At 48.2% G+C, this 25,276-nt stretch overlaps 1 protein-coding gene across 1 annotated transcript in view; it reads right to left on the bottom strand.

Moving 5' to 3' along the window:
- Window positions 1-7,365: 7,365 nt before the first annotated feature.
- Window positions 7,366-25,276, bottom strand: part of MASP1 (MBL associated serine protease 1) — a 53,623-nt gene continuing 35,712 nt past the window's right edge. The window contains exons 9-16 of the mRNA XM_028101050.2: window positions 25,084-25,158; window positions 14,510-14,647; window positions 12,988-13,101; window positions 11,923-12,092; window positions 11,361-11,376; window positions 10,080-10,147; window positions 7,974-8,073; window positions 7,366-7,556 (exon numbers count right to left, since the gene is read on the bottom strand). Coding sequence (XP_027956851.2) covers window positions 7,366-7,556; window positions 7,974-8,073; window positions 10,080-10,147; window positions 11,361-11,376; window positions 11,923-12,092; window positions 12,988-13,101; window positions 14,510-14,647; window positions 25,084-25,158 — 872 coding nt within the window. The remainder of the gene's footprint in view (window positions 7,557-7,973; window positions 8,074-10,079; window positions 10,148-11,360; window positions 11,377-11,922; window positions 12,093-12,987; window positions 13,102-14,509; window positions 14,648-25,083; window positions 25,159-25,276) is intronic.

Raw genomic sequence — 25,276 nt, 5'->3', positions numbered from 1 at the left:
GAGCGTGATCACATTTAGATGTTATTAAATGTCATGAGATTAGCTGAGATGTCTCGGGGAGTGAGGGTAGATAGAAAAGAGGCCAAGAACTGAGCCTGGGGCTCTCCATGTGGAGAGGTTAAAAAGAAGGAGCAGCTTACAAGGGGCTGTGGAAGCTGAGGCACAGAGAACACGATGTGTTTGAGCTCCCAGAGCCATCGAGCAGCAGGGCTTGGACTGGAAGCCAGGTCTTCAGGGTCAAGGTTCAGAGCTCTTTCCACTGGCCCAAAGCACCTTCCCTGTCATGGCATCAGCTCGCTCCCGGGCTGGGAGTCCTGCCCCTCTCCCTTGCCCAGAAAATGTCATTTCATCAAGGGCATGGGTTTTTGTTTCTGTTTTTCGTAGTGTGTTTGAAGTATTTCATAATTTTAAAATGCGCTAAAATTAAAAGGCTCTGTGGGAGGCTTAGACTGCCAGTATGGATTTGGGCTCTGGACACGCAAACTCAGATCAAAGGGAGATGTTGTCGGAGTTGTTTAAATGAAGAATTCTGTTGTCTTGGATCCTGTTGGCAGACCCGGACCACGAGTGAGCATTTCAATGGGCATGGATAAATGAGCCAAGATAGTGTCAGGAAATGGGCAAGATGGAATAATGTCACAGGATAAACAGCTCTAGGGAAGATGAAGGTCTTCTCTTTCAAAATAGGTCAGCATCTTGGGCCTGGACCACATCTACACTGTGCCTCCCAGATTCCCAGGGCTTGGTCTGTCTGCTTCCGGCCTGTGGTATGGATTGGGGTCATAACCTGTAAATTTGCAGAGGCCTCCCCTGGGACTGGCAGATGTTGGTGGGGGCGATGTGTTCCCACCCATGCTGATTTGTTCATTCAGCATGCTTCCCCTGGGCGCCATCCGGGTTTGACACGCCTTCTCCTTGTCATAAAACTATCTTGTCCTAACACCCCATTCCTCAGAGGGGACTCCCTTGGAGCCTTTGTGATCTACCTAGGTGTCGAAAGGGTCCTGGCTCTTTTTTCTGTCATCAGAAGCTCATTGCTGGGAATTGAGCCTGGGTTTCTGCCTCCAAATGATTTTTCTTAACTTCGTCAAAAATAGACCAACATACACCAGATGCTGGAGATTGTTACAAAAGCCCTGTTTGTGTCCTTCCCTCAAATTCATGGAACCCCATGGCTTCCTTTCTGGAGATAAGCGTGGATGCCTGCAGTCCACAGAAAGATCAGGGGCCTGGAAAACCATTACCGCCCTTGGGTTTGGGACCATGCCCTGTTTTCTCTCTGCGTCTCTGCTAATTCACCTTGAAGTGTTAACAGAAGCTGGGAGTCTCTTAACAGTGTCCTTGAGGCTCAGCCCTAGATTCCCAGAGCTCTGAAAAGCAGATTCCTGTCCTCCCCACAGGCCTGTCCTCATTCAGGTCCCTTGCCTGATGTCTGGAAGTCATGTTGAGTGCCCTGCCCTCACTGTCTTCTCCCTTAGTTTCTTCTCTGCATTAAGGCGTCATTTGAAAGGTCAAGTGATCACATCTCTCCTTGGTTCAAAAAACTCAAATGTCTGCCTGTTCCTGAAACCAAGTTGAGCATCTAAGTTCTGCACTTCAGATTTTCCTGATGGTGTTCTCTTTTCTCCCAATTTTTCTGGCTCTCCGGGGACACCAGTCACTCAGTTTCTCCCAAACACCCACCGCCCTTTCATAACCTTGTTTTCTCCTTTGCTATTCCCCCATGCCTAGAATGCTTTCCCCTTCTTCAGTTTACGAGTGCAAAGTGAAAAAGACTATTCTTCCAAGAAAACACTCATGCAGAGATGTTTTAGTGATGGTTTTGTGGCCAAGAGTCACAGAAAGTTCTGGATTGTGTGCTAGAGCAGCAAGGCATCTACCTCACCTCTGCTTCCCACCAGCTAGCTGTCTGACCTAAGTCAGAGACCCAAGCTGGAGAAACAGAGGTTCCCCACATTCTGCAGGGGTCACATATGGGCAGGATACCTAGAAGTGTGGTTCTCAAACTGGATGCACATTAGAGTTACCTGGGGAAATTTTAATCTCACCTGCCAATGCTCAGGACTTAGTGCACACTGGTTCTATCTCTGGGGTGGGGAGGTGGGGTTAGGACCCCGACACTGGTATTTCTGGCGACTCCTGTGTACAGCCTACTTTGAGAACCACTGGTGTCGAGCCAGTGGAGTAAGAGCTGGGGTCCCAGAGCCCACGAGAACTGGTTTCAAATCTCAGTGTCCCCATCTCCTGACTGAGAGACCTTGGGTCACATTTTTGAAATATAAACTTAATTTTAAAATAGTTTTATATTCACAGAAAAGTTGTAAAGATGGTACAGAAAGTTTCCATAAACCCTTCCCCAGTTTCCCCTATTATTAACATCTTATGTTAGTATGGTTCAAGTGTCATAATTACTAAACCGGTTTCAATAAATTTTTTCTTAACAAAAGTCCATCTTTATTCAGGTTGTCTTCAGAGACTGTTCCAGGGTGCCATCTAGGATCCCATGTCCCATTTAGTTGTGAAGTCTCCATGTTAGTTCCCTAGAGCTGCAATGACAAAGTACCCCAAGCTGGATGGCTTAAAACAACAGAAACCTATTGTTTCATGGTTCTGGAAGCTAGAGGTCTGAACTCAAAGCATTGGCGGGGCCGTGCTCTCTCTGAAACCTGGTGGGGCAGGGTGGGAGGAGGGGAATCCTTCCTGGCCTATTCCCAGTGTGTGTGGTTGCTGGCAACCCTTGGCCTTCCTTGCCTTTGTTGTGGGGCTTCCATCTGCCTCTGTCCTCACAAGGTGTTCTCCTTCCTGAGTCTGTCTCTGTGTCTCATCTGCTCTTCCTACAAGGTCACCAGTCATATTGGGTGAAGGGCCCACCCTACTCCAGTATGACCTTGTCTTAACTAGTTATATCTGCAAGGACCCTACTTCCAAATAAGGTCACATTTGGAGGTCCTGAGGATGAGAACTTAACATATCTTTTTCAGGGATACAATTCAGCCCATTATAGGCTTCCCTTGGTTAGGACAGTTTCTCAGACTTTCCTTAGCTTTGATGACCTTAACAATTCTGAGGAGTATTGGTCAAGTATTTTGTAGACTATCTCTCAAATGGGATTTTTCTGATATATTTCTCCTGATTAGACTGGGGTTACAGGATGAAGGGAGGAAGAACGCAGAGGTACAGTGCTATCTTCAGTATGGCATATCAAGGTAACATACTATCGACATGATTTATTGATGTTGATATTAACTGTGATCACCTGGCTGGGGTAGTGTTTTTGTTAGGTTTCTCCACCCGAAATTTATTCTGCCATCCACCCCCAATTTCCATACTGTACACTTTGGAAGGAAGTCACTATTTACAGCCCACACTTAAGGGAGGGAGAGTCATGCTCCATCTCTTTTAGAGCAAATTACTTACGTAAATTATTTGGCATTCTCCATGGGAGACGTATCTATTTTCCCCCATTTACTTATTTATTCAATAACTTACTCATGTAAGTAGGTACTCATGGATATTTATTTTATACTTTGGGTTAAATAATCCAATACTATTTATTTTGTTGCTCAAAGTGGCTTTGGCCATTGGAGCTCTTCCGGTTGGCTCCTGTGTCTATTTGGCATACCCCCACCACTGTGTGCCATCACCTTATTTTCTGGAACAAGATACTCCAGGTTCATCTTGTATATTTCCCATCCTAGTCCTAGAATTGGCCATTTCTTTAAGGAACACTTGTTCCTTTTATTGGAGAATAGTGTTAGAAGCCAAAATCTGAACACTAGGTGCGCTTGTTGCTACTGGGGTGTTGCTGTTTATAGGTTAGGCCACATTTTTAACCTCACTATGTTTCAGTTTTCTCACCCTTAAATGGGGAGAATAATAGTACTTTGCGAGGAGAGATTAGAGAATTATGTCAGAGATTAGTGTGGTCTCACTCAGATAGTAAATGCTCAGAAATGTCAGTGATTATTTCCCATGGAACTTTTTATATTTGAGCTACATTTAGTTTCCAAAGTTCTTTCTTATCTGCTAATTCATCTGCTTCTACAACCCTCAGACAGAGGCAGGGCAAAGATTTTTCTGCCAGCTAGTAGATGGAGAAATTAAGTGGATGAGAAAGTCAACCTATACTGCACTAGAACCTAAGTCTCTTGATTTCAAGGCCTATTCTAGACCCAGATTGGCCACCATCTCTGTCATGTGATTGGCATAGATTTCCCCTCCTTGATCTTAGCTATCTTTGCTCGAAAGGCTGCTTGTTGGTGGTGACTCTTTGATTCCTGCCATCAGGGAAAAAGATTAACTCAAAAGAAAAGTATATACCACAGTCCAGAACAGGACACTCATAGACATGGTGCCATATTTTCTGAACCACACAATTAAACACATGATCCAAAAAAAAAAAAAAATTTTTTTTCTATTCTGGGTTGAGGATGACAATCAAGAAATGGAATTTAGATGCTGAAAGATTGGCATCCTGGGATATTTTGATAATTGATAGGAACAATAGGACAAGGTATTTAATCAGAACTGACCAGAAAAACCTGTCATGCTATTGTATGGACAACAGGATCTCCCCCCATCCCTCTTCATGGTACAGTGATACTAATCAGAGTCAGAGAAATGTTGATAAGTGAAAACAAAACTTACCAGAATCATCAGTGCATGAAAAACATACAAGCCCAACAGAATGCTTTGACTCAATGCAGATGTTTATTGGAACAAATGTGTAGTTACTTACAAGAACAATAGCTTCTGTTGCTAATGAAATTGGCATGATCATTATTGCTAATAACAACATTCATGGCTGGAATCACAGCCTTAGATATACAAACTATATTTTACGGAGGTGGATTTTTGTTGTATGGAGGAGGCAACCTAAGAGGCAGCACATTCTGAAGTTGGAATGGGCTACATTTAGAGGTAATGAGTTTCTCATCTGTAGATAAGATGGTCCTAATAGACATTCCAAGCCCCTGCTTCTATGACCATGTGAGAAGTTTGGGCTTCTTGAACATTCGCAGCAGTGCGGGGGCTGATATATCTAATAGATGTTTGCTGATCAAGGGTAAGCTGAAGTTCCACAGCACATTTAGACATTTCCTCAGAATAAGGATAAAATTGTAGTTGGAGAAATAAACAAGAGGAACTGGGTCCAACCAGAAGTCTGGATTTGTACATAAATCTTTAGGCTATTCAAGTCCCATAGTTGTCTGACTTTTAGGAGAAAGGCTATTTAGATGTTAGTTCTGATCCCAGAATCAGAACAATGGCCTAGTAAATGTCATTTTTGTGAGAGAAGTGAGTGTAATCTCAGGAAAGCCTGAGTGGACGTTTACTCTTGGGCTCCTTCCACCTGGAAGGCCTCCCTCTCTCTTACCCGTGGAAATGCCCACCCTCCTCAAGGGTCAGCGCCAACATCGTCTCCTCTGGGATGTCTTCCTGAAGTCCCCTGTTCTAACTCCTCATACCAGAGTGGCCATTCTTTTGCCTCCATGCTGCTCCCAAGGATAGCACTTAGCAGGGTTCATTCTGTTCATGGCAGTCACCTGCATATGTGTCAGTCATTCCTGTAGAAGCTCCTGGAAGGCATGAACAGTGCTTCCCTCATCTTCGTATTCTCCATAGCCGTCAGCACAACCTAGCCTATGGGGGCACCCAGGCAGTGCTGTGAAATGGAAAGGTATGGGGTTTTGGAATGTCTTAGAGCAACTCCCAAACTTTGCATTGCCATTCTTTGGTGTCCGAGATAGAGCTTCAACTTGCTTGACACAACTCTGATGAAGTTGGGCACCCATGGTCATTTTCCCTCTACAGCACAGACTGCAGGGTGCCAAGAGGTAGAATGACTTGCTTATGGAACCAGAAACAGGCTGTGAACTGCTGTCCCTGAGCATTCAGCCTAGGGCTTAGTGTCCATGAGTTCTCACCCCTCAGTATCTTCTCCCAGCAAGAGATCTTGAATGACTCCAACTGTAGTGCAGGCTAAGAATTGAAATTTCCCATGAAGACCAATTTTGATAGAACAGAAAACAGGAACTTGGAGCTTCTGACCCCTTGAATGGCTTAAATCTCAGAGCTTGGAAGGGTTGAGGTCTCTGGAAGCTTCCTGAGAGAGGAGGTGGCTCTTGGAGGGGAGAGGTATTCTGCCTGGGAAACACTTAGGACCTTGCAAGGCCAGGGCATTCAGGGTGAGGGACAGGGGTAAGGAATCAGTGGAATGGCTTCTTGAGGTCAGCTGTGGACATAAGGAGGAAGAGTGCAGGGGCCTGAGTCTAGCCCAGCAGGACTGACCCTTGTGAACCTCAGGTTCCCAGGAAGGGAAGGAGCAGATGTTCTGCGTAGGAATGAGGAAAATTCTCTAGACTAGCACTTTGTGGGGCTACATTCTTGGGAACCGGGGCATGGTGGATGTGGTGGGGGTGGGGAGGGCATTGCAGCAGTTGCAGTATTGGGTCTGCATCAAAGCCCTACTGAACCTTGAGGTGATTTTTGCTTTTTGATTACTTCAGTTTTAATTCATGTCATCAGGGAAAAATGTCTTCATTGGATTCTGGACTGTCAAACCTGGGAGGGTTCTTTCAGATGAGGGGAAAGGACTTCCATAGAGTCACATGGGAGCTGGGGGCAGAGCTAGTTCTAGAACCTGGCATCTGACTTCCCATTCCATTGCTCTTGGTCCCTCCCTCATCCCCATTCTCCTTCTCTCAGGCACTCTCATGGTTTGGTGTCCGGCTCACATTCACGTCCGCGTTGCTATTGGACGTGCTCTAGGACTAAGAATTTTCTCTCTTTTGCTTTTTTATGGGGGACAGGGATTGCGACTGAGAAAAGTGCATAGTAGCAAAAAAGCTTTGCAGGCAGATGAAGAAGATGGTCAAGATTGAGGGGAAGGGTGCATACGGATTAGCCCCAAGACCCAGCGGGATTTGTAAGAGAACTTCATCTGCCTGGTAAACACAAGGACCTTTTGCTAATTCATGTTTATTGAGCACTTAGGTTTTGTCTGCACTATGCTCAGTGCTATGTATATATTAATTAATTTTATCCTCATCAGACATTTATGAGGTAGGTAAGGTACGCCATTTTCATAGTATGGGGGAAGAAACGGGTTCAGAGGTAGTCACCTGCCCAGTGATACAAAGCTAATAATCGACAGGGCCTGGATTCAGCCTTGTGTTCTGATCACTCAGCTACTCAGCCTTTAGAGAGTGTGAAAAGCAGGCTGAGATGCCCCCTCTATGGGCCAGTAAAGGGTGGGCTGAATGAAGTGGGGGAGGGGGAGGGGCATCCTGCATCAGAGAATTATCCTGTGCTGCTGACTGACCACGGACAGGTGCTGTGGGGGGGGGGGGTGAGGAATGGAATTCAATTCCTCATCCTGGTGACCCTCTGGATCCAGTCCTTATTGGGGTAGGTGTAGGAATACACCCCATAGTGGTCCTTCTTTCCACAGTCCTTGCCCCAGGACACGGTGCCCACCAGGTACCACTGGCCTCTCTCCTTATCCAGGGTCACCATGGGGCCTCCAGGGTCCCCTGCACAGGCATCCCTTCCCCCTAGATGAAAGGGAGATGCAGGTTAAAGCGCTCCCCTTCTTAGCCCCAAATCCAAAGGAGCTTCCTTTTCCCCTACATCTGACTTATAGTTCATAAAATTGGACGCGAGGGGGCGCTATAGACCATGTGACCCAAACCTGGCTGAGCCCGGTTCTGCCGGGCCTCCTCCGAGCTCCGCGATTTCAGAAAGTGCGGATTCGGAACTCTCCTTTCATAGGGGAAAACTTGGGCTTGGAGAAGGGAATGACGGGAATTTCTTAGCGCTCCTTTCTCTGACACAGTGGAATTCCCCAGTGGAATCCTGACTTTCCTCCTTCCTCTCCTCTGACTCCTCCTCCATTCAGCCTTCCAAACTGGAGGGTCTCCAGCCCTTCCGTGGCTGTCGGTGCCCTGTTGTACTCCTTCCTCTTGACTTACCTTCCTTCTCCCCAGCACAGATCATGTCCCTGGTCACTTTCCTCTTCAGAGGGGCATAGGCCTCCAGGCGTGTGCGGTGGTTCACAACTGGGATTTCGATCTGGAACATAAGGCCATGGTTGGTCCCCACCCCTGGCTGAGGAGTCTGTTTTGCTCTGGCACCCCTAGAGCTGGCTCCTCCCCGTCCCCTTCCAGGATGAGCCTGAGTCAACCTTAGACCTGGTCTCAGCAACTGCCCTCTGCTCCTGGTAAAGGAACACTAAAAAGAGTCAGAAGATCCATATTCTGTAACTGTCTCAGGCATGAACTTGCTGTGTGACCTTGAACAGGTCTTTTGCCCTCTCTGGGCCTCAGTTTTCTCATCTGTAGAATGGAGATAATATTTGCCTAGCGCATTCATTTTTCCAAATATGGAAATGTATTCAAAATTTATGGTCAGTCTACTTTCCCCCCATCCCTACAATTACTGGCTATGGAATCTGCGACATAGAGTGTAATCACGGCCCTTCAGACCTCTGAGACCGCTTCCTCATTTGAAGAAGGGAAGTCACCATATTTGACATACTCATAACATGGAACGGTACAGAGGAGATGAATGAGCAGATGTTTTGTAAACTACAAGCGCTGTATAAAAATGTTCAGTACCGTAGGGTTTACAGCTGCTCACCTTACAGCAGGCATTTACTTCCTTTCTTACTTTCTCCCCCACTACAGTATGAGCTTCTAGACACTGGGTCTGTATTTTGTCCACTTCTACTTACACAGCTTGGAACATAGTCAACACTCAGGGATATATATATATATATTTATTTATTTATTTATTTTTACCTGAAGCAATAAAGTAAGGTACTGTGATTAGTGTTGCCCTTGAGGCTTGGGGGTAAATGTTGGGGTCGAAGTCTGGAACAACATGAGGAAACACCGAGTCTCATTTACCCAGAGCAAGAACGGCATGGGTCACATACCCAAAAGTATAGCTCCTGATGACCTTCACCGTTTAGGTCCCTCCTGGGCCATGGCCTTCTCAGACAGGTGGGGAGAGAAAGTCAGGGCAGGGCGGTCATGAGCCCATATCCTCAGAAAACTACCAAGTGCCTGACTCACCTCTACTCATCGTTCAGGTATTGTTCAAGTGTTACTTCCTCTGGGGAGCCCTTCTGGACCCAGAAGACGAGGTTGGATTTCCTGTTATACATGCTGGAGCTTCCTGCACTTCTTCCTCATCACATTTACCATGTTGGTAACTACTTTTTGTCCCTCTTACTTGACTATCAGCACAAGGAGGCTGGGGACCAGATGTGTTCTCCCCCACCTCCCGCCCCCAGCATACCTAGTAGCTAGCACAATGTCTGGTACATGAGAGGCACCAGGTAAATACCTGGGAGTTAATGAAGGAAGGGATGAATGGTTGCTGCAAATCCGAAAATTTAAAGTATGTTACAACAATGTATGTTGAAGGATGCAGAGATTAGCTATGGCAGTTACCAACCCCAGTCATGTCCGAGCCAGGCAGGTCTTGGGGGACATCTAGCGTTCCCCCTAACTTTGCAGCTTGGGATACTATACAATGGTCTAGAGAGGCAAATGACTTGTTTAAGATCACCCAGCAAGTTGGTAGGAGCCAGTACTTGGAGCCATAGCTCCTTACTTTTTGTGCAGTATTCTTTTATGAAATGATATAAATGTGAACTTCTAAATGCAACCATCAAGTTCATTACTGCAAGGACTGCAGCTCTCAAGAGGCCATTCTTTAGTTCATTCTTGGTTATTCCGGTATGTGGATCCTTATGGTATACAGATGGATCACCTTTTGGGGTGTCCAAGCCCACTGTTTTCTGGAAGAATTTCCATTGCCTGAGCCTTTACTATGCTACAGAAACACTGAACAATGTTTAGAGACTAGAGCCCCACGTAGAACAAACAGACCAAGCTTATTGGGATTCAAAGTCCCAGTGAACTTTGGGGGTGAGTCTGGGCCCCTGGAGTCTCTCTCTCACCCACCCTCTGCCCGAGACTCTGAATCCCTGAGGGGCAACATGGAACAGGAGGGTCCAATGTGGGGCAGGCAGAAGCATCCCTCTCTATAGGACATAAAATGAACTTCACCTCCATCAGGGTCTCTGGGAACCTTTGCAAGAACTGCTTTCCCCAGCCACTGACGATGACCATGTCCCCTGGAGGAAAGAAGACACGGTGAGAGAGGAGTGGCTGTCTGTGGGCTTTTCAGAGGGTTGCCTCTTGCGGCCCCATCATTCTCTGCTTGTGGAGGAAGGGTTAAATTTGCCCCATCAGAGAAAAGGCGACATGGTGCGGAGGAGGACTGCTGGCTGGAGCTCATGGGAAACAGAGGTTTGGGCTTTTATTTCTGGGAGTCATTAGCTGGTTGATTGGCTGTTCACTTGCCCCCATTCCCAAGTAGCACAGAACCTAAGCTCCACAGAGGTGGCCGTCTCAGCTCTCTGTTCACTGCTGTATCCCCTGCTCCAGTAGCGTGGGCACGTAGTCGGTGCTCAATCAATAATTGTGAAAAATGTAAAAGTTCAGCCTAGTCCACGATGCGCTATGCTGCCTTTGGCGAGCCCCCGGCCCACCCTCCCCTGCTGAGCCCCTGCTTCCCTACCCGTAAAACATAAAGGAGGCTGGACTTGGGATCCTCTAAAACCTCTCCCAGCTCTGATATCCTAGAAGTCTGTGAAGCTGGCAGGTGTGGGGACAAGGTGGAAATGGTTTGAGCACTGACAGAGAGCAATCATGTCTTCATGTGAAAAAGAGTCTAGCTACTGAAAACAGCATGGGGGCTTACGTGGGACAACCTGGCTTCCAGCCCTAGCTATGCTTCTTCCAAGCTGTATACTTGGGTAAGTCACTTCACGTTGCTGGGCCTCAGTTTTCTCATCTGGAAAATGGGACTACAACACCCCCCCCCCACCACACACACACACACACAATGCTCTTATAAGTAGTAAATACATTAGTGAAAGTAGAGCAACTGACACATGGTGGGCACACGGTGTCTGATAAATCAGACCCCTACCTGTGCCTTTCCTGTTGGCTCAGTTCTGTTCAACCAGTTTTTGTCACTTGTTCGAACACAAGAAGGTTAGCTGTGACGCAACACCACTGAATTTAGAACAAGATGAAAAGGAAGCCGATATGTTTGAGCGTATTATTTCACTTAAATATCACAACCACCCTACGGGGTGTTATCCTCAGTGTCGGGGTAAGGGGCTTGAGGTTCAGACCCTTCCTCGAGGTCACCCAATTGGGAAGTGGCAGGACCGGGTTTTGAAACTGTGCAGGTGATTAAGCTATTGTCCCTCGGCTCCAAACTTACTCTTTGCTCTGCTTGGTGATGTTGCAGATGAGACTCTGAAGTGGCAGTTCTGCTTTGTTGGGGGGGGGGCTCCCCAGAATAAGGACGCTTCCCGGAAGGCTTGTTGTTCCTGTTGGCACTGCCCCAGCCCCGGCGCCTGGTCGCAGCTGTTCCCCCCAAGCACGTCAGCACGGGGCCCCTCCGCAGGCTTCTGAGTCCTTTTCCCAAGCTTCTAGGTCCTGTGACTCCATCCTCTCCCCTTTGTTTCCCCCAGCCCAAGGAGGGGTGGTTTTTTCCTGTGGCTACTACCTGCGTTACATTAGCATCCCCTTTACGGCCCTTGTCCTCCAGTGTCCTGGATTAAATTCTCCCGCTTGCAATGACTCGTCTGGTTTCCATTTTCTCATCTGGACCCTGACTGACCCAGGCCTTCGAGAGTACTGATCAAGCCTGCCTGTTTACCGTGTGCTGCCTCGGATCCACCTCTGACTTAGCTGTTCTTGGGGAGGCAGCTGAGGGACCCGCAGACCCTGGCAGCTGGCTCAGCTGGCTCAGCGGTGCCTGGGGAGGCCCCTGCTGTTCTGCAGGGGTGGGGTCAGGCATGGGACAGAGTACCTTCCTGGGGGGGGGCGGGACCTCAGGCAGACAGATGGGCATCACAAAGTCGCTCAGCACCGGGCTCTCCAGCAGCTGCACCAGAGCCACGTCATTCTCAAACGTGTTGGGGTCATACAGGGGATGGAGGAAGAGATGTTTGGCCCTAAGATGCTGTTCGTTCCCATCCGACCAGTGCCTCCAGGGCTTGCCTGGGTGAGAGAAGGCACACGAGGCACGGGGGTAATGCAGGCATGGAGGGTAAGGTCCCACCTTGTTCCCTGTTGCCCCTTGTCCCATCCGGGTTGTTTCCAGCCTTTAACCCTTTTGCTGCCCCTCACTCCCCTTTTCCCGGCCGTCCCACCCTACCTGACCTTCGCCAAGTATTCCCATAGGCCCCCACCTCTGTCTTTCTTCTTGAGCTGATCCCATTGCCTTATAACACTTATTCTGATGCTCCCTGCCACATGTTCAAACCATATCATCACACCTCAGTGCCTGGGTCATGTGTTCCTTCCTCCAGGAAGCCTCCCTGATTCTCGAGTTAGATTCTTCAGTTACAAGTCTCTTTCTTTTGAATTCCCATGGCACCTTATCTGTTTCTCTCCTATAGGACTTACTGCTTCCTATCTTATACTAGCGGTCTCTGTGTTCATATTTTATTCCTTTATTAGACTGTAAGTTCCTTGAGGGTGGGGACTAGGTCTTAATTATATTGTGTTCTTAGATCCTGGCATAGGGTCTGTAGTGTCTGTAGGCAAATATGTGCTGAACCAAACTGAATCAGCTGATGGTCTAGACTTTATAGAAGAGACGGTAAGCTTGGATTGTCTGGGTATGACTTCCTTGAAACCATGGATTCCTAGAAGCCTGAAGTGTCTTTAGAATGATCTAGACTGGGCTCTTATTTTACCATTATAAAAACGGAGGCCTCGACTTCAGTGACCGGCTCGTGGTCTCGCCACCTGAAAATATTCGCCTTGGGCTTGGACTCCAGTTCTAGCCTGTTCCTCATCCCAGGTGTCCTGCTCTGATAAGTGAGCAAGTGGGCACACCCCATACCCAGAACCAATGTTGGCTTTAGGAGTCAGCCTGCCCCTCACTCACCCGTGATGATTTTGAAGTCAGAAGGTCTGAGCCGGTCTGAGTCATGTAGGACTGGGTAATCGGGATCGAGCGACTGGTGGAGGCAGTGAGCGGCAGTCACGATCCAGCTGGATACTGAGAACCGAATTGTACATATGTTCTGCCCTACACTGCCCCGTCCTGTCCCCCATTGCTTCAGACCACTTCAGGGTCCCCCTTTCCATTGCGTTTCAGAGCCCCAAGTCAGACACTCATATAACCCTAATCTGAAGATGAGGAGTTAAATCTGATTTCATCTGCCTGTTCTAACCAAGAGGCCAAGACTGAACATCTGAAGCAGGGTTTTAGGGCTCCCTTGAACCTACGGGCTTGGTGAGCCTCGGACAGCCCAAGATGGGTCCACAGAAGACCCTGGGCTTACTGGCCACCCTTCAGGCCTTGTGGTCCCTGGCCCAGCAGCATCAGCCTCATCTGGGAACTTGTTAGAAATGCACTCTCAGGCTCCACCTCAGATCTATTGAAAGAGAATTCTGCATTCGGTAGTAAAATCGGGGGATTCTAACAGGACCCTCAAGTAACTCCTATTCACTTTAAAGTTTAAAAAGCACTGATCTAGCCTGGAGCACTGATCCTCGCCTGACTCCACGGTTGGGGAGGTGAGTGAGTGAGAGGAGGGCCTGGCAGTCTGGGGGATGCCCAGGCAGATGTGGACCCGTCCAGGCCTTCTTCCTTTGTGATGAGATCAGACCAGGAACTGGCCAGGGACTCCAGGCGGCTATCATTTTTTCCTATAATGTCAGAGCTGGAATGGACCTTTGATCATCGGGACCAACCCGTGGCAGGAAGAGCCATCAGCCGTTTCTTCCCCACCCTTGCTCCCACTCCCACCCACATTCACTCCATTGCAAAATCCTGACAATTCTATTTTCTCATGCTTTTGAATCTGTCTTATTGCCATGCCTTGTCTCCTGTCCTTATTCTGAGGCTAGTGACTTCCCTCCCCACAATTGCCACAGCCACCTCACTGAAATCCTGGCTTTAGGATTGATTCTCCTTTCAATGTGTATTGCCCCTGGAGAGAACATCCTTATAAATCTGCAGCAGGCTTCAGGACAGATCTAAATTCCTAAGTACGGTATTCAGGGCCTTTGTGAATCTCCCTTCGTTGGCTTCTCCAGGGTGAGTTTCCTGGTTCTCCCTGGTCCCATAGCCCTGGCACACCTTGCCTTTGAGGTTCACATGAGAGCCTTGTAATCAATGTTTGAGGGTCTGACTCCTCAACTTAGTCCTCCCCAGTGCCCGAGACTGACCAGGACTTCAAAGGTGTTTGTTGACTGAAGGAGCAAGCTAGAGCAGGAATATATATCTTCTAGCTCCAGTTAAGGGCTCTTCCTACCACACTGTCCTTCTGGGTCTCACCTCTAGTGTGGACAGTGAATTTCAATGGAGAAATCTTGGTCAGTCTCCAGGAAGAGGGTTGGGTTCTTTCACTTTCACCCTGCCCCCTAATCCTGGGTCCCCAGCCCTTTCCACGTCTCCTTACCTAGAAGGGAGCCCCCACAGAACGGCTGCTCATTTGGGTATGATAGCATGGCAATCCAGGGGGTGGTGCCTTTCTGGGCTGGGCGTCCATTGAAGATCCTGGCCATCAGCTTTCGGGAGAACTTGGGGACCCCACACACTGCAGCCAAAGGAGGGAGGGACAGATCACACTGTGGCCTTCATCTTGCTCTTTGCCAGAGATACCAGCTCAACGCCCTCTCTTTTTATTTATTTGAGCAAGGAGCTCAATGCGGGACTTAATCCCAGGACCTTGGGATCATGACCTGAGCAGAAGGCAGATGCTTAACCACAGATGCTTAACTGACTGAGCCATCCAGGCATCTCTCAACACCCTTTCTTAGGAACATCTATTATTTTTGTTTTCCTAGCATTCATTGCTCTTTTAAGTAACAGCACCCCAATTTTCCTCTGGGGTCTATTCTCCCTCCATCCTTAGTCCATATGCCCTGAGTTGGTATGATCTTACCTCTGATTCTAGGGGTAAGAATGTGACCGAGACCTGATGAATTAAATCCTCTCATCCTCTGGGGACTATTGCTCAGAGATGGGAATGTAACTCCGGGCAGCCCAATGAAGGTCTGCCTTGGGAATTTTGCTAACCATATTAAAAAAGAGAAGGACTTTCCTGTTGGGGTTGCTAAGCTGCTGACTATAAGCTAAGGTCTGCCAATGATCACTTCATGGGGAATCTTCTGAGAATGATGCTACTAATGGGAAAAAAGTGGGTCTAGATGAGGAAGAGTGAAGCAAGAGGGAGACTGTAGCTGATATTTGAGCTCCTTGATCTAACCATAACTGAAGCCTTGTGATATGGACTTTTCAGCTACGTGAGCCTATAATTCTCTCTCCCTCCCTCCCTCTCTCCGTCTGTCCGTCCCTCCCTCCCTCCTGTAAACTGTTTGTATTGGGTTTCTTTCACATGAATGAAAGAGTCCTGACTGATAAAGAATTTTCATGCTGTATCCACCGGGATCTCTTCTCAGAGAAGCCCTTCCTCAGGGCCTTGGGGGGCTGAAGACCCCTACAAGTGTCTGCTTGCTCCATATTGTTTCCACTGACTTGGACTTACAGACACAGACACAGCATCTTATAGCTAAACAGCCCTTGAAGACCATTTAGTCCATTCCTCTCATTGTAGAGCTAAGGAAACTGAGGCTCTGAGAAGGGAATTAACATGCCAAAAGTTACTCTATGAGTTAGTGACAAGACTCATTCTAGGTCTCCTGACTTCTGAGCTTTTCCTACCCTAGCCAGCACCACTAACTCTTACCTGTGTGACTTCCCAGAGCCCTCATACCCAGGTAACCATCTGCCTTCTTTGTGACTGTCACCTAGCTGCTGAGTAGGCCTGGGATGCATCTTCAGCGAATGTCCTTGGCCACTGCCCCAGGCTAATGTCCTGTCCCCATTCCCAGTAGAATCTCAGAGTCCACTGGGTGAGAGCTCCCCCAAGCATCTTCTCTCCATCTGCCCCCTCTGTAAACTTTTTTCTCTTCAGAAGTAATTCTGGACTCTGGATTTCCTCACTTCCACACTCCTGAGGACCTGGCTTGGAGGATTCTCAACCTTCTCCAGCATCTTGAATCTCTCCTTTGCTTATGCCTCCAAAACATGGCCACATCTTGTTACTCTAAAACCATGCTTCCGCTTTCCTGGCTTCTCATTCATTCCATAGTCTCTCCCTCTCCACCTTTGCATAGCCAAGCTTCTGGAAAGAGGAGTTGACACTCAGTCTCCACATCCTTCCTTCTCCTTTGGAGGTGGATTTGGAAGAAGAAGGTGCCAGGCTCTGCATGCTCCTGGGAATAAAGTAGCTGTTTGGACATTTAATAGACCCCTAATCATAGATGAAGGTAGAATGGCTCTGGGCCCGTACATGGGACTTCAACAGTGATATTTACATGTGTAGGAAGATACTATTTGAAATTTCCTCTCATGTATTCTTCATTTCCAGGGATTTCCCTTGCCCTCTGGCTCCCTATTATTAAAGCTGGAGCATCCATTGCTTTAGGTGAGGCTGGATACAACTTTGAGTTTTGAAGGAGCGAAGCAGAAACCAAAGTTGGAAGTGGAAATTTTCATTTGTAGAGTCAGGGATTGTGGTAAAAGATTTGTAGGTTTCCAGGGGCCAAAACCCAGAGAACTAAGTATACCATCATATGAATTTTACTCTAAGTCAGAGAAAGGAGGATGTGAGTATAGTCTCCTGCCTCAGGAGAGAGATAAAACCTAGGAGAAGTCCGGACACAGAGTGGGGGAAAGGAGGGAGGGAAGGAGGAGAGAGAGAGAAGAAAGAGGGAGAAGGAGGGAGAGGAGGGGGAGAAGAAAGAAGGAGGGGGAGGGGGAGGAGGAAGCGGGGAGAGGAAGGGGGAGGGAGAGCTGGAGACTTTCAACACAGCAGGGGGCCTACTTCTTGGATCCTCTCAGAGTTGACAGCAGAGACTGGATGCTTATCCCTGGCGAATGTCCTGCCTGGAGAGTGCCCTGTGGCATTGGCTCTCTTGACTACTTTATCCCTCCTCATGCTCCCTCCTTGGCTTCTGAAGCACTTCTCTTCCTGTGTTTCTGACCCCTTTTTGGTCTCTTTCTTGAGGTTTCTCTTCTCTCCATGCCTTCCATGCTGGGGTCCCCTTGACCAGTCCTTTGTCCACTCTTCTGCACACTCGCGGTAGATAATACCAGTCTCCTTCCGCGGCACCCTACCACCTATCCTGTACCCTGATGGATTTCAGATCCGTGTCTCTGACCTGCCCTGGCCTCTGAGCCATTCCTTTCTTGCTATTCCTTCCTTACATCTCCAGCTGGATTGCTCATGACCTTCTTCCCTCTGACATTCCAAATGTCTGTTAACGCCCGCATAGACGGCATCCCAGTTGCCTCCATTTCCTTCAGCCCCTTATTCAAGCAGCCCCTAAGTTGGTAAAAAACCACTAGGAGAAGCAGAGAGTAATGTGTTTCCTCCATGCCATGTCACAGAGTGCTTTCCATGTAACCTCACGGTATCTCAGTATCTCAGTGCGTCACAACATAAATATCTGGAGGTAATGGAAAAATCTGAAATTTTTAGTAGAATCCAAGACAGATAATCCTCAAGACCAGTTACATGTAAAACATCAAGCACAATTTAGGATTCTTTTAGCTCTCAATAGTGTAAAAAACATGATGTTTTCATTATGATACAAACCCCAAAGGCAAACCATGGAGTGCATCCATGGAGAAGCCTCACTAACAGGTGAGCTGTACACCTGACCCGCTCCATGCCTGCACCACTTCATAGGATTCTTATACACCAAGCCCTGCTGAATACACTACTTGGATGTTTTAAACTCCTCCCGCATCTACATCTGCACCGGCTTAGCCCTAGGGCTGGTGGGTTTTCACCATCTCTCTCCAGAGTGCTTCCCCCCACTTCCCACACCCTGCTGCCCACCCTCAGTTCTGCCCATTCAGAATCCCCTGTGGATGAGACCCTGCATTTCTAACGAGCACTCCAAGTGATTCTGATATACTCCCACTTAGAGAATCACTTGTTATAGGACAGCACAAACATAGTATAGCCTTCGAGACTCCTTCCACTCTCCCGGATTCCCCATGCTCCCGCTCCACTCATGCACGCTTCCCTGCTTGATCTTCATCCACCCTGGCCCTTCTCTCCTGTCTCCTGGTGCATTCTTTGCAGCCTCTTTGCAAAGCTCTCCAGATCCCCTTCAGCCCTGTGACTCTCTCCTGCCTTTAAGCTCCCACAGTGCTGCAATCTCTACTTCTTTTATGACACTTGACACCTTTCACCTGTGTGAGACCTAGATGCATGAGACCCTGTCTTGCATGTTAGTTTGGACTCTTTGAAGTCAAGGACTTAATTGGCAGGCACTTCAGTGAAGGTGTGCACAGCCTAGAGGGACACATGTCCATAACTGGCTCCATTCCTCATTACCCCTTCTTGGATGAGGTCCAGATGACAAAAGTTGTACCTTTTCTGTAATGGGACAGATAGTAGCTCAATGAGGGGCCAGTCTCTCTTCAAAAAGCCAAAAATAAACAAGCGTCAACAATCATCAAACCCCAGAATGAAGGCTGTTGGTTATCCACAGGAAGTTTATTTCCACTTTAGGCCCCTGACAGGAGAAACAGAGTGCAGAGGTGCCTTGCAGAGTAGTGAAGCTTGTGATATAAAATATACAAAATATAGCACCCTCTACATGCACTGTTCATAGACATAGGAGTGTGTTTTCATGAACCATTTGGAAAAGTGGACACTTCCTAATTGTTCTCTTGGAATCCCTCTCAGGGACTTCTCTGGCTGCCTCCCTCTGATGGAGAAATCCCCGAAGAGCAAGCTCTGGGGAGAAGGAACACAATCAACCTTGTGAGGCTCAGGGAGAGGCTGCGGGTGGTCAGAAGACTGAACGCTAGAGTTAGAAGGACACTGAGGGGGATCTAATGTCTTCCTTTTACAGATGGGGAAACTGAGACCCACAAAGGAAAAGTGATTTGTGAGAGGTTAGACAGCCAGTGAGGGGCAGAGCTGACGCTAGAACCCAGCATTCTTGGTCTTATCTCTTTTCGCTGCCTTTCACGGGCAAGTCTCTGCTTCCCTTGTCTGGCTCCTGGAAGCCCAAGGAGCAGATCTCTGTGAACATCCGTGCCAGGTGGGCTCTCTGAAGAGCTCCGACTGTGGGCATGCCAGGCGATCTGGTGGGACCAAGGTACACCTAATGTCCTGAGCCCACTCCTTCTTCCCTTTTCCTGCCCAGAAGCACACACAGCGGGGCACGGTGTGGGCCTTCTCTTTTTCCAGGCAATCCAGTTGAGTCTCTGTTCCTGGGACTGGGGCTTAGGTGGCCTCTTCAGTTGATATACTTCAGAGCTGGAAGTTTGCTTCATGCTTGTCTGGAATGGCAGGTGTGGGCACCTGTGTTGTCAGCTGGTACTGGAGAGTGACGTATGAGTCCAAATGATGTGTTCAGAATCAACAATGGAAGTTCTCAGGGATGGGGAGGCTCCCGTTGATATTCTCCTCCCCCTAGTCACCACAAAGCTTTCCAGCTTTCTCTTTGTCCTTTAATAGAGAACACAGGGATAAGGCTTGGATTACAAGAAACTTTTGGGAGAGAAATCCAAGGGATGAAAGTAGCCCCAAGACATCACACTAGGGGACAGGGCCTTGGGGTTCTGGCCCCTGTCTCCTCAAGCCTGAGTGCTTTCCCCCTAAAAGGGACTAGACTTGTCTGTGCAGAGGGCCGATTTGAGAAAAACAGATGGACTCAGTGTTCAGCTCAACACAAGGGATGGTTTTCTAACAATCAGGTCCAAGCTCAGGCACACCAACAGTGGGACCAAAGGGTTTGATAAGTGAGTAGGAGTGCATAAGGCTACTGGGGTCAAGCCCTTCTGGAGAGGAGTGCTGGGATTAGCCAGAGGGCTAGCTCCCTCATTGTACTGCAGGGGAGAGTGAGGCCTACAGAAGGGAAGGGGCTTGCTCAGGGCCGTGGACCCAGGCCTCTTGCATATACCCTTTCCCTGTACCACACTGTTGCCTCTCAGAGCCCTGGGGGCTCTCTTGGGAGGATGGGAACAGAGTGTTCCATTCCATTTGGTCTGGTGAGTAACTTGGAGTGTGCCGTTGGAAGTGCGTGTACAGCTGGTGGAGGGCAGGCAGGCCCTGAGGACGTCAGTCAGCTCACCGTTCCACCTGGAGCTCTCCCAGACCTTGTGGGGAGCCCATCTGCTCCCATACCCAGTCCACATAGTTGGAGACCTTCGTGTAGACCCCATAGACCTGCTTGCTGCCACATTCTTCAGGGCCCCCCCAGGACACCAGGCCTTGGGCCACCCAGCGCTGGCTCAAGTCATCCAGAATGACAAAGGCCCCACCACTGTCTCCGAGGCATGTGTCTTTGCCACCCTCGTAGTAGCCGGCACAGAACATGTTCTCCGTGACGCTGTAGTTCCCCGACCGGGACTCATAGCTGGTTTTGCACTCTGCATACGGCACCACGGGTAACTTGACGTACTGCAGGACATCTGACAAGGTCCGCGTGCCACTGCTGATGATCTCATCCACTGTCACATTAGGATTGGAGATACCCCAGCCAGCTACCAAGCCCAGCATATGGGGCTCTGGGCCTTCGGGCTCAGGACTTGGCAGGCAGATGGGCATGACGTGGGGCCCCAGGGGCACAGGTTCCAGGAGCTGCACCAGAGCTATGTCATGGTTGTAGTTCTGGATGTTGAAGTCTGGGTGGAGCACCACTTGTGCCGCAGAGCTGTTGACAGCCCCTGATTTGTCCCGCACATCATGCAGGCCCAGGTAGACGGTGACATGCTCCTTGGAGACCGGGATTACTGTGTTGTCTCTTCGCTGGGAGCGCAACACGTGGGCTGCTGTTAGGATCCAGGACTCAGAGAGCAGGGCCCCACTCCCAAACCACTTGTCGTTCGGCACCCTTGAGGTGTCCTCCACCACTATCAGGGCCTGCCACGGAAAGAGGCCAGGCTCAGCATTCCGGCCCCCGATGATTCTCTTGACCAGGTTTGGCAGTGAGCGGGAGGGCTGACCACACACTGTAAGGAGAAGGAGGGAATGGGGACAAGAAACAGGAACTGGTCAGATCAGCCACGTGAAAAGAGCCACGGAAAGAAATTCACATCTCATCCACTGTAGATTATGCCACCATGGGACCCTACTCTACATTACAGGACCATGGTGGCCCGGGAGAGCTCTGCATGGGTGTGACCTTTGACCCAAGTCTTTCTAGTTGGCCTGTGTGTGGTCTGGCCCTTCTGTAGCCAGTGCCATCTATGGACCAGACCATTGCATGCATGGGCCTTCACCATCCTGAACCATTTCCAGCCAAGTTCACTTTGGCCTGGATATTCCAGAAGTGGCCCATGCTGTGGGCCATGATACTTAGAAAACTTCTGGAAACCATAGGTCATGGGCTTTGAGAGATGGAAGGAAACTAAAAGACTGTCTAGCAGGTCACAGTGAACACTGGACTGGGAGCCAAGATACCTGGGGCCTTCACCTGGCTTTTCTCTCCTATGTCCTGTGTGACTCTGGGTAGGTAAATTTGTCTCTCTGGACTTAAATTTTTGACCTGCTAAATGAGGCAGTTGGTCAATATGATCTCTGTGGATCTTTCAAATTCCAAATTCCCTCAATTTTTATTTCATGTTCCCTGGCCACCCCCATTTTATAGGCGAGTAAAACTCTCCAGACGTGAAGCAATTAGCCCAAGGTCACATGGCTATGAAGTTAACAGGGGCATTAGCATAGGGCTTAACTAGATTCTAAGATCAAGGTCTTGTCCTGTTTCCCACAGTGCCTCATTACATATACAAATCATGGTCATGGGCTCTATAACTTTTTCTTCTTTGGCCTAAAGGACTCATGCTCTGAATGCATGCCCGGGGCGTCCAGGGTTAGGGAAATGTGGCATAATCTACAAGCAATGATGCATAGGCCCTGCTCTGAGCCACCCATCATTGCACCCAGGAACCCTGTAGTACCTTCAGGGGAAGAAGAAAGGTCTGATCAAACTTCGTTCCACTGAGTTGTACCCCGAGCATGCACATGCACCACCAGCCTCCTGCAGCCAAACGCCTTTGGCCCATGAGCAGGGGGTCTTCAGTACCACTCCACCGCTGGCCAAGAACAAGCTCACATGAGCCTTCCCAGCAGGGTTCTTAGGCCTAGGAGGTAAGCCTGGTGTGAGTATGGGCTTCTTCCTGGTTGCAAATAGCCAGGCTACACTCTTTGGTCCTGGATACTTTCAATGATCCTTTAAAGACCAAGGAACATTTGAGTTTTCTTGGCAACTTTGGGAGGTCAGGTTTTCAGCAATTTCATGCTTTTCAGATGTTCTTCTTCCTGATGCCAAAGGCTTCTTACATGATCCTTATGCACCCTGTCATTCCCACCAGGCCAGATGTGAGCTGGCCTTTGCTAACTTTCTGTGGCCTGGTCTTCCAGAGTGGAAGGCCAGACTGTTAGTTGCAAGCCGCAGCCTATGGGGTGACATCTCAAGGCGATCTGTGACTGGCCCTGCACAATAGCTCATTTAGTGCTGAAAGGCCCTCATCTGGTGAGGGCCGGGCCTGTGGCTGAGTCCATGTTTACAACAAAGCCAGCACTGAATGGTGCCTTTTGCCAATGTCAGAGCTGGGGAAGCTTGGAGAACCACTAATTTACAGATGCAGAAATCGAGGTTCAGAGAAGACAAGTGACATACTCAAAGTCATTAGTGACAGAGCCAGAAGAAGAGCCCATTTCTTCTAACTCTTGCTTCATTTTCTCCACTAGAGTCTGTTTTTCTTCTTGATACGCTTTTGTCCTTTCAAGAGGTTGAATGATGCAACGAGCTTTGAGAAAGCTCATTGAAATGAGGCCATTCTTTTTGGCTGCTACCATTCTCCATCCAGTCTTTCCTGGAACAAAGGTGTCTTCTTGAAAACCTAGAGCTTCAGCTGTGCTGAAGCCAGATTCGGGCTCTAGAGCACTGGAGGTACTGAGGGAGGGTCCTTAAAACAAAAATGTGATATTCTAGAATTCTGGGTCCATGAGGATGGCATGAAACACAATCAGAGTCGAGAACGTCTCAGCATTGCTTGTGCTTATATCAAAGTCTTCGCTTCACCTTCCAGCTCTGCCCCTAACTCTGTGGGTAGCCTTGGGCAAATCATTACACCTCACTGCTCCTCAGTTTTCTCACATGTAAAATGAAGGGCAAATAATATTTGCTTAATAAGGTTCCCTGGAAAGGTGGATATTATGATGCTAGATAAAATGGCTTTCTCTTTTCTGGCTTGCTTCTGTGTTCAATTTTGATGTTTTAGGAAGAAAGAATTTAGAAATCTCTGGCATGGTCCAATGGTGAACCATGGTTCTTCCCAATACCAGGTATTAAAAGAATTTCATGACTCCCTGTATCTAAGATGCTTTGTATAAATATAGAGGATGATGACTGTTAAGGGTCTTAGAATGTTATGGATCACCTTGTCCTGCTCCCTCACTTCTGGAGTATGGAATCCTAGCCTCAGAGAGGTGAGATTACTTATCAAAGATCACAATAAGAAAATGATAGCACCAGGACTAGGACCCAAACCCCTGACTCCCAGCTCAATGCCTCTTCCCCTTCCAGAGGTTGCAACATGGCTGCCCAGGACGAAATCTGCCTGAAATGCTTTTTCCTTTGGCCCACATGGTATTTTAGCAAAATGGGAATTAGATTTTTCAGTTTGCCACAGCTCCACCATCCCCTATCTTTTCTGAGGGTTCACCAACTGTGCCCTTGAGTATGCTCCAGACTAAGCCTAAATGAGATGATAGGAATCAGCAGAGTATGAGTGGGTTGACCTTTCCTCTGCTCCACCTCCTCCAAGTTCTTTCTTGGGCATAAAGCCCTCCCAAGTGAAGTCTTCCTAACCAGTGCTCACCCCTCCACTCCCAGACTACCACATGCAGTGAATTCCTCCTTCTCTAGGATCTCATAGCCACTGTGATGGCCAACATGGAATGCTAACATTTTCTTTGTTTTTTAAGGACAATGGCAGACAACTCCATAGTCTTTCCATTTTAACATCTAAATCTAACATCTAGAAGCTTACTGAGTGGATATTGATGGTTACTAAAATGTACCATTCAGATAATACACTTAGTTTTCCCAACACTCTAATTCATAAAATACAAATGCCACCCGACATTTAACTACACGGCAAAGCTCCTGCTTTGCTGCTTTTCCAGCGAACATGCAGATGGGATCAGCATCGATCCCCAGTGCTGCTCTGAATGGGTGTGTCTTTCAATTAATTCTGCTTGATTAATTAAATCAATTGTGCTATTCTTGCTTTTATTACAAGTATAAATTTCTGTGCCTGGACTATTAATTTTTTTTTGGTGTGGATTATTTGTTTCACCCTACAGTGTGCATTTGAGGCTATAATTTCCTAGTAAGTCGATTTGAATGTAAGTGTGCCCTATGATTGCAATGCAAATCACCCATACTTTTAAGGCTAAAGCAAATATCTACAAAATGTCCCCCAAATCTCTATGCATAGTGACACTTTCTATTACCACAAAATTCTTTTTTCATTTTCAAGTGGGGTCAGTAGGTGAGCCATAGAGTCATAGCAGTCAGTAAGACTTGAACAGGTTGCTCTTTGGAAGAACTTCTTACTCTGTCCTATACTTGTTATTTGTCTTACGTTGCTCATCTCCTCTACAGCACAGTGAGTGCTTGAGGACAGGATGCCCACATTCCTGATTTCCCTGGTGCACAGCTGGTGCACACACAAACTGTTGGAGGGAAAGCCTGGTGGGAAGGGAGCAGAACTGCAGAGAAAGGAGACAGGAAGGCTCTTGGTGTGATAGCACAGGCTGAATATAGAAGCTGGTTGGTTTGCAAAGGTGTGAGGCTGGGCTTCTGTATCCTTGGCTCTCTGAGGTATCTTTTAACAAAGAACCAAAGCATCATGGTCCCCATCCCCACTCCATCAACAGCCAGAGCACCTTGGATGGGAGACCTGGAGGCAGAGGACTTGAGAGTCAGGTACCTGGCAGGCATGTGGGCTGGCTTCTCCCCAGTACTTCATTCATCCAGACTCCTTGGGCAGAACAGGTATATATACCTGGGTGAGTGAAAAAAGGTGGGAGAAGAGGGAGAAAGGGTTGATTTGTAGCACGTAGAAAATAGATCTGGGTTCTTAATTCTATGGTGGATGACTGCACGTCTTCCAAATGGTCTCT

This window comes from Eumetopias jubatus, unplaced genomic scaffold (genome assembly GCF_037043125.1).
Source record: "Eumetopias jubatus isolate StellerSeaLion01/CBP00866 unplaced genomic scaffold, mEumJub1_p1.0 scaffold_1, whole genome shotgun sequence".
Taxonomy (NCBI): Eukaryota; Metazoa; Chordata; class Mammalia; order Carnivora; family Otariidae; genus Eumetopias; species Eumetopias jubatus.
Note: the sequence above shows the minus strand (reverse complement) of the source record. Positions and strands in the feature narration are given on the sequence as shown.